Source organism: Mya arenaria, chromosome 10 (assembly GCF_026914265.1).
Source record: "Mya arenaria isolate MELC-2E11 chromosome 10, ASM2691426v1".
Classification (NCBI taxonomy): Eukaryota; Metazoa; Mollusca; class Bivalvia; order Myida; family Myidae; genus Mya; species Mya arenaria.
Genome location: NC_069131.1, coordinates 33,941,375 through 33,951,465, shown reverse-complemented (window position 1 = coordinate 33,951,465; position 10,091 = coordinate 33,941,375). Strand labels below are relative to the sequence as shown.

Genomic DNA, 10,091 nt, shown 5'->3' with positions numbered 1-10,091 from the left:
TGATATACTGGGTCATTTCACGTTAATATGTGCACAGGTGTTTATTTCCTTATCTTACAATCTACATGACACAAGCAGGCAGATAAATCCACATAGGCAGACACTTAACCAAAAAACAAAACGACTTTGCCAAAATATCTTTGTTGTTAAAATCCATGCCAAATGAAGTCATAAAACGTTTAAAGCAGGAATGGTTATACAGTTTAGCGCACTGGAATCCTAATCACTTCATCGTAGGTTCAACTCCCATCAAAACTTTAAATTTAAATAAAATAAACAGAAATATATACTTTTTAAGTTAATTTACCTTCTACGAAGTGAAAGACTTGACATTACATGTGGTATGAAAAGGTAAGCATATGAATAACACTTAATGTGCATTGGTCCCAAAATAAGTGCATTCATTTAAGAAATTTGCATTTAATAATCAAAATGTGTTGCATAGTTTGAAATATGTATGTACATTTTCAAAACGTACTACATGTATCTATATTTGAGATGTTTTGGTTATTACGGGTGCATTTGCAAACTAAAAATGAGATAATTGATGATGGAATAATCTAAGTAACATAGACAGTTTGCCTATATTTTTAAGTATAAACTCTACATGAACTAATATTGAGTAAGTAAGCTAATGTGGTAGCGAATGTACTTTATTAGATGCCCTTTGACAATGCAAACCATACCCAGGTATACAACGAGCATATATTTCAATTTAAACTTCAATTTATAACGCCCGGGTATGAATGTTATCCTCATAAACTTCCTGAATACAAAGTACAGCTTCAAAATTCGATTTTGCCACTTGTGAAGCAACGGTATTTTGTTTCAAGTTTAATTTCCTCGTCACGCAATAAGCTGCTGTTTTATGGAAAGCTTGATACATAATTTACAAAAATGGAATTTACTTTGGTATGTAACATTACTTTGTTAAATACACTATATTCAATAAATTTTGATTTATTATTGTGAAAGTGATATTCACGATAAGTTTGATTTCATACGTTCTTCGAACGTTGCTTCAGCAGGATCATTATAACATTCACGACTGATCTACAAATACCTCTTTTGGTAGCAAAATTTCCGTCTGACGAAACAAATACTAAATATGATCATGTATGCAACGATATTCGATAAGCAAACTTAAATTAATAGCACATGTTACTGAAATTGTCTATACTTCCGTGTACTTGACTTTGTGTATCTCACTTCATAGGCAATACGAATTTCTTTATTTAGGGTTTTACATTTATTCTTGAGTGTTTAAAATAGCACGAAGTTGCCATGCTGTAGCGTTTCATTTCGTTAATTTCTAGTTTGCAAATGTACAGTGCCGTTTGTAATTAAATCATTTGTTTAAATATTCACAACAATTTTTAGCGCGTTATTGGTCTTCATAATTATCAAATCATCTTTGTTAGTGAAACATATAATGGGTATGTTTAAAATTCGATACCTACGACAGAAAACGGTCAAAAAACGAAATTATCAACCCAAGCACATTTTTCTCTCATTTTCTCGCTTATATCTCTTTGCCAAAAAGTTATAACATTATCTTAAAACAAATAAGCTCATCGGAACACAAAATGTTCATGCTTAGCTTTTGTGCGGTCATTTTGCGGCCTGTTGTCCGTCCGTCAGATATCTTAAGCAACATAGTTCAAACGACTTCTACCGTTGAAAAACCCTTTATTAAGTTTCTTACATAACCCTCCCTCAGCATAAAGTGTTTACCTTTTCAAAACTTATCCCTGATTGGCAATTTTTTCTGCTTGCATTTTTATATAGAATGCACTTCAAAGATGTATTGCCTGACATCAGATCTGTTTGTAGACGTAGATGTATTATCATTCCAACTGTATTGAATGAAATTCTTTTTATTTGTTAAGATTAGAAGAGCCCGGGGCTTTGCAGATTCCTTTTGGGATAAAAAAAAGCCAAAAATGCTATGCTATAACGCATTTTAGTAGAGGAATCGCGTAAATGCCTGTCAGTTAAGGCAGTTACAAATCACAAATATCGCAATTCGAGCATTATTGTACACCGGATTGGCACCTGTAACAAATCACAGGACAATTACCTGATAGAATGTGTTACGCTTTGATATCATAATTGTAAAAAAGTACCAAAATGTAAAAATGAAATTGTTTCGGAGACCGGGTTCGAACCGTGTCGCCAAAATTGCAGTCCAGCGTCGTATCCACTGGGCTTACTCTTTTGGGGTGACATAATTGAGCTATACACCTACCTCGGTAATATCACGTGATAACACCGACAAGCCAATCACGTATAAGTAATGAATTCTACCTGGTAGACGTACCCAGTAATCTTGTTTAATGGAAAAATACGAAATAACTGCTCAACTTAAAAAAAATAGTAACTATGTGGTACTTCAGTTAGTGAGTTTCAATGCATTGTACACATCGATGCCAAGTTTATGTCAGTTTTCGACCTTTTTTCGCTATTTTATCATACGGAGTACAGCCCTTTTTAAGCTTCAGATGTTTTAGCTATATTTGGGTCGAGAGTCAAAAAACCAAATAGCCTTGCAATCAATACAAAGGTCACATAGTTAATCACTTGTTGACAAAGACCTATTTATTCAGTAAACACAGCAGTGTTCATGTCTGGACATTTTAAACATGTGCCAAATTGAAGAAGCTTATGCGTTAAACGTTGCTTATACCTTGTTCAAACCAATTTGAATCTACGTCAATGAATTTGAGACCCAATCGTTTTATTTAAAATATGTCGGAGTTCACAAAAAAGATTATACCACTATGTGGATCAATGGGTCGATCTCTTCTATATGGGGCATGAAACCAGGGGTACAACAAGTCCACTGAAGTGCGTGTTTCGTGAGCTAGGTTTCAGTTAAAGCCTGAGTAACGAAATGATTTAAATCTGTAGACTGTAATATTAAAATATATGTCTTCACCAAGAAAAATTGAACAATCTTATAGATCCTTATTTTAAATTTTAGCGCCATGAACAGAAAATACATATTAACGAAATGAAACATTTTGCTGCAACATCAAAAATAAAGTTTTAACAAAGCACTGATATGATCTCTCTTAGTAAACTTTGCTTATCTATTTAACTTGCCAAAACATGCAGGAAATACTTGTTTTACCATCGCCAAGGTTAATCTTAAACACATCGTGTCAATAGTTGGAAATGATTTTACTTTCTCCACCCCCTTGCGAAATAATTAATATAGTGGAAGAGCGTAGAATAACATGTTGTTTTATGTTTTCAGACGACTCTCACGTTCCTCGTCCTGTGTCAAATTTGGGAAGGTACTAGTAAAATATGTTGTTTCACTGTCGCTTTCGATATTTCCACCTTGCAACGATTTAGTGATAGTGACACTTCAATCTGGTTTGCAGCCATAAGTAAATGGATATTGCATTTAACTCAAGTCTTATAAATTCAATGAAAACTGAGGTCAATTCATCGTAATTTATATAACTGGCAATACCTTCTTTTTAAATTTGAGACTAATAATATTTTAAGCACCCCGTTATATATACAGTATTTCAAATACCGTTTAAAGGCGGTACATAAGGATATCAAATTTGCATTTGGCAATTTTCAATAATTCAATGACTGTCAACTCATCGTAAATAATATAACTGACAACATTTTTGGAGCTAATTTGGAGAACTAATAAACTAGTTTAAGCACCCAGTTGAATTTTAGTTTTCAATTACTGTTCCAAGACGTTACCTAAGAATTTCAAATTTGCCTTTGGCTAAAGTGTCAATAATTCAATGCAAACTGTCTTGAATTTAAGATAAATTAATATATAATACTGGTAATATATTAAGGGATATGAGAAAAAATAAACTAGTTTTAGCACCTAAGGTAAGTCCTGAATGTTTTAAATGACTGTTTCTCGCCGTATACGTATATCTATCAATGGACAGCTTATCACATTTGTACTTATTTAAACACGGGTTTTCCCTTGCCTTCAGTGTTTGTTGTTTGTGAGGTCTTTGTTTGCTGCAATTTAATTACATATATATATAAAAATGTATACATCGTTTCGATAAATATAAGGACATGTGTGAGGTTTAGTATTTATCAATTAGTTTAAAACCCATCGTACGATCCTGTTTCCATGAACGCTCCAAGACGTTGAAACCCAACAATTATTGAACAATTATATGTTAATGCATGTGAGATCAGTCGGTGTTGTTCCTCGTGCACAGTTTATATTTACCGCCAGTTTATGTAACAATACTCCATTAGTATATCATTATTTGACCATAACAGAAAATAGTTGGTATGATTGCCTTCAGGAAATGGCTGCTCTGGGTATTGCAAGTGCTGTTTACACGATAATTGTGGCATTGGGGTTGAAGTTGGAGTAAACGGCTGGTATAATGTATGCCTGGATGGATGCAAGGACGGGTACCATCAAGCTCGTTGTATGAACACATGTCCTCAAAACTGTCAGACTTGCAAGCAAGCTGATGGTGAATGCCTTACATGTAAACCTGGATTTCATGGAATTCAAAACAATTGTTTGAGTAATTGCATTTACCCAAACTGCGCGTGTGGACAAACAGATTGCGATTTTTGCCTCGATGGATTTTACCAAAAAGATCAGTTCTGCACTTTAGCCTGTTCAAAAGGTTGTTATGGAGGTACATGCAATAACGACGGGTCATGCTTAAATTGTATAGCTTATTTTGAAGGGGATACATGTGATGTCTGCGTTCACGGGAAATACGGGGCATTGTGTGAAAAAAACTGCGTTCACGAGAAATGCGGATGCAAAAATGCAACGGATTGTATTTCTTGCAAACCTGGATATTTTGACTTCAGTACTTTTTGTTCAAAACGGTGTTCCGTGGGTTGTAGGGACAATTGTGAAAATAACGGCGTTTGTACGTGTATCCCGGAGTATTCTGGAAACACCTGCGAAGAATGTAAATTTGGTCATTATGGTTATGACTGCACCACCCCGTGTTCAAATGGTTGTATCGATACTACTTGCATGAAAGATGGAACCTGCCAGTGTATTCAAAACTTTTCTGGAAGCAAATGTGAAACTTGTGTTGTAGGACATTATGGCGAATTATGTCAAAATCAGTGTGGAGGAGGTTGTATAAACAACACCTGTGACAGAAATTATGGCACATGCGATTGTGAATTCAGTTACAAAGGATCACTATGCAATATGTGTGAGGATGGTTATTTCGGAAGTAGTTGCAACTTGCCATGCCCGGATAGCTGTTATAACTGTTCTTCTATTGAAAACTGTTTCGCATGCAAAGAAGGGTTTTATGGTTTAAACTGCTCATACCAGTGCTCGGCTAGTTGTTTAAAATCTCGTTGCGAAAAAGGTGATGGTTTTTGTACAGAAGGTTGTTTGAATGGATTTACAGCCGCCACTTGCAATGACAGATGTGATGACATTTGTAAAACATGCTCCCAGGCAAATTCTACACACTGCACATCATGCTTCGGTGGATTTAGCGGACCTGGTTGTAAATGTATTCCGAACTGTAAATGTGAAGTCAACAGTGAAGTCTGTAATGAGTGCATAAATGGATTTGAAGTGGAAGGCAAAGAATGTAAATGTAATAAGAATTACTGTTTGAACAGCTCTCTTTGTACATCGTGCCAGAATAACACGTTGTATTCATTTGAGGGTACATGTTGTGAATGTAGCACACATTGCAAAAGTAAACAGTGCATGTCAGAGAACCACTGCTTGAACGGCTGTGAGGATGGATATACCGGTGTAGACTGTGCAGATTTATGTACAGATTACGATACCGATTGTACAAAATGTAGTCAGACTGAGAATTTCTGTGTCCAGTGTAAAAGCGGGCTCACCCCAAACACAGATGGTGTATGTGCGAGACCATGTAGTGAAACCTGTGTCAACAAAGTGTGTGATGCTAAAACAGGCATGTGCCTTCAAGGTTGTATTCGCAACTTTTACGCCGACAAATGCGATATAATATGCCCCTCGACATGCGCATCCGTACCAAACAAAACAAGATGTGACAACTATGGAAGATGTTTACATGGGTGTATTGAAGGATACAAAGGGGTGACTTGTATTAATTGTAAATGAATGATATTGGTTTTGTTTAAAACTGTTTGTCCGACATATCTTTTTGAATACCTGCAGTGTTAAAGTTATTTTGATGCATTTTAAAATGTTAAAAACAGAACTATCTGCTTGTTAATTCAAATAACACATCGTAATTTCAGCCACAAAGGCGAATACAGGCAATTCATCTGCTGCTTGGATAACCGGAGGAGCTGTCGGTGGTGCAAGCACAATTATATTTGTGATTATTGGAATTGTTCTGTACATACAAAGGTCTGTTCAATATAGTGTTAAGTAAACAGTATAGATGTTTGATATCTAAAACGCTTGATACTTTTTGTATATGCTTCATTTAAACAAGAAAGCATTGAACTTTATGTAAAATGTCATTTCAAGAGCATCTTTATGATATTAATTAGTCTGTATTGTAGCGCACTTTAGATTGTATCCGGATTATTGACGAAAATAAGATCATTAAAAGTACATGATTATTTCAAAGGAATGTTACTGAATTACATACTTTCATTTTCTTTGCATGGAAGGAGAAAAGAACAAAAGAAACAATCTGAAAGTGGAAGCCAACTTCAATTCCGTGACCCTCATCCGTTCATTATAGAAGGTATAAGTGTAATAAAGTGTTTAATAGTATTATAATATGATCATTTTAAAGCATGTTTATTAGAGTTGGTTTTGTTTATGTAAACCTAAGTTACTTTATTAATGCGAACAATAAAAGTGTTTCCATGATAATGTGAAGTTATAACACTTAACTTATATTTAAGAGTTGATTAGTGTGGTGTCTTTATTGCCACTTTATTTACTTATCTTAAAGATATTATAACCTTGACTTACAAAAGTACACAAACTTATTTGAAATACATTTACTGTGTTTGAATAAGTGTCTAATAATCAAACTGATTTATATGATATCCCATTATTCTTACAAATAAATATCATTACACAATACAGTCAATTATAGGCAATAGCATGTCCAATATTAATCAATCTTTTATATATTGTAAGGTTGTGTTTATTGCGTCCACAAATAACCAATAACATTTCATCTGGACCATGTTTAAAAAATATTTAAATAAAGAAAAACACTCTAGACTTGTACAATATCTATAAAACATCTACTTTTGATCAGTTTGATTGTCCGAAGCTGAATGACTAAATGACCACTAAAACTCAATTTACTCGGACTATCTTCAAATACCGCCTCCTAGCCCTCATTACATTTAATCAAGGCTTATAGATTTCTTTGTAGTCGTAACTCTAGCTTAAACAAATGACCTGTTAAATAGAGAATCGCTCAAAAGAAGGTGTGAATTTGAATCCAAACATGATCACTATCTTAAAACCTAACAAAACATAAAATTATACTGATTGTGTTCACATCATATAAAAGTTATCTTTAAATCAAGAACATTGATTCATGTTTTCTGTGTATTTCAGAGCAGGAAAGGCACTATCAACAATTGAGCGAACGACCATATAAGACGGCAGGATCACAAGAAGAAACGTACACTGAACTTGAAACAAACAACACGGAATACGAGCAGGTGGATAGCTAAACGTGACAACATTCCCTCGTTGCTAACCTTTAGTTAATGATCATATGTTTTGTTTGAATATTTTATGTTTCGTGTGTATGAACTGAGTCCTAAAAGTTGTAATTACATTTTCTAACATTTGACTGTTTTTATAGTTTTATTTGCAAATCGAGGAAAACAAAACATACATATCAAATTTCAACTGTAACCATTAGACTTAAGAATTCTTATTTGGCGTTTTTTTTTATATCAATTAATGCAATTTGTACTATTCAATGCATCAATAAGACGTTGTCAATTAATATTAAATTCTTAACTCGACTCCAACGACAACAAACGCATGCATAATACGCAATTTTAATTTCATCGTTTCTAAAAATTCAGCGGATTAATCTGTAGAATGATATCCAATAGAGGTTGATAATTTAATGAAAACATTACAATTGAACATTTAGCATTAAGTTCGTATCATAACATCCTTAACAAAGTAATAGAATAAACAACATTGATATGTGTTCCTTATGTATTTCTTGATTTAATTACGTGAAACGTTACGTCTCGATACAAAATCAAATAAAACATGTTATTATCATATGTTTTTAAAAAAGTGTTTCATCGATTTTGAATCATTCTGACATGTCATTGGGTTTATATTATATATGTATTTTAGTGAGTGAGTGAATGAGTTATATTAAAAGAAATGTATCCCTCCGCTAAGTAATGTATAAACAAACAATATATATGTTTCTTTTCATGTTGTGAGATATATGCCTCAATAAACATAAGTGTATTATTGTTTTTATTGGTCATGTCAGGTTATACAGATTAAGAAAGTCCTACGCGTATAAGTGTTTTGATAAAAATCAAAAAATAATTTTGACAGTTTCGGCGTAGTATTTGTTGTTGACTATATCTAAAGATCGGTCGACGGACACCTACCGCAACGACGGTGATACCGTTAAACTGACAAGTGAGCCGTTCTTAGGTAGACGTGTGTGTGTACATTATTACAAATAAAAATAAGGTGATAAACTGTTGAGTCCTTTTGATACATTCAACTAGATGTTGTCAAAGATCCCAGTTCGTAATTCCACCTTTATTTTAGCAAAGTAACAACTTACAACACAGTGTTGATGTATTCAAAATGATTATAAAGGAATCACAAAAATCCTTTCACGTAGCATACTTACAAAACGGCTCACCAATGAAAATTGAACGATACCTTAATTACGTATAAGTTCATGTTTTAAGGATGTATGTACGCTGATAACTTACTCTGTTTAAAAGAAGTTTTAGATTAGATTCCCCGATAGCAGTATATGCTCTACGATATCACAGGAACACGCATAGTTCGCAGACTGTTTGTCTTAAACGAACGCAGAGCATTTTTGGCGGTTATTGCCGTTACACATGTCCGTCGTTATTTTGCTCTTTTTTAATAGTGCCTAATGTGGAGCTCATCCAAATACAGCTAACCTCGGACAAAGACTGGGCCAATATGAAATCAGCTCATTAGTGTATTAGTAACATTATATTCTTAATTACCATATGAGAACTGCATATTATTAGAATAAAAGCTAATCTCTTTAAATATCAGTGTAGTATGTCATTTTTGTACTTTAATACAACTTAAGATATTGAAACAATATGTTGCCGTTCACTAAACGTTGTGCAAAAGGCTTTCGAAATTGCGCACAATTAAACGGTAATTACTAAAATTTGCTTCGTTCTTTATCGACGGATAAAAGGGAATGGTATTAAATGAAAGGAAATGTAAACAGATACAAACGTTTTAAATAGTCCCTAGAAGACTATGTGACTTTGCTGTGACACGCAAATGAACAGTGTTGTTGTTGTTGTTGTTGTTGCTCTCAAGTGAAGTGTTTTTGTTGTTGCACGAAACAAATGTCTTTATTCCATTAAAAGATATGGTTGTTGCAAGCGTATCATCAACCGAGTAATAAATCTTGGCTGGACATCAATCAAATAAATACACTGGAAGTGTAGTTTAAGATCGGAATTGGGGGCCTCAACAAAACACCAATAATAAAAATGCAAACCAATAATAATGAAAAAGGTTGTCTTATTCAACTTTTCGCTGCCTTTCCTTAGAAAAAAATGAATCAATGATGGTGAATTTAAAAAGATATTTCCTAAGTCAATCAAGGGCCATAATTTATATTAAGGATACTAAGGAGTTATACAACCTTATTGTCTTATAGCTTTGAACAAATGTGTGAAGTATGAAGTCCATTGAATGGATGGTACTGGAGATATGAGTATAACACTCATTTGCCCTTTAGCAAAACTTGCTTAATCGAACAAGAGCAGTAATTTTGATATCGGGTATCTATGGAACTATGTGACGCAATTGAACTATAACTGTGAACAATTGTGTGGAGTATAGCATTAACTTGTATTGATTATTAGTGGCATAAGTTAATATACAGCAGGCCCTAAATCGT

General features: G+C 33.8%; 1 protein-coding gene across 2 annotated transcripts; it reads left to right on the top strand.

Moving 5' to 3' along the window:
- The first annotated feature begins 754 nt into the window (after positions 1-754).
- On the top strand, positions 755-8,513 carry LOC128205792 (multiple epidermal growth factor-like domains protein 11). 2 transcript variants are annotated; one of them, XM_052907753.1, is made up of 6 exons: positions 755-912; positions 3,260-3,299; positions 4,305-6,086; positions 6,235-6,346; positions 6,616-6,692; positions 7,529-8,513. In XM_052907753.1, the coding sequence occupies exons 1-6, from the start codon at positions 898-900 to the stop codon at positions 7,645-7,647; spliced, it is 2,145 nt and encodes a 714-aa protein (XP_052763713.1). In that variant the 5' UTR covers positions 755-897; the 3' UTR covers positions 7,648-8,513. The 2 variants fall into 2 exon arrangements, with proteins under 2 accessions (XP_052763713.1, XP_052763714.1); XM_052907754.1 differs by lacking the exon at positions 4,305-6,086.
- Positions 8,514-10,091: the final 1,578 nt, after the last annotated feature.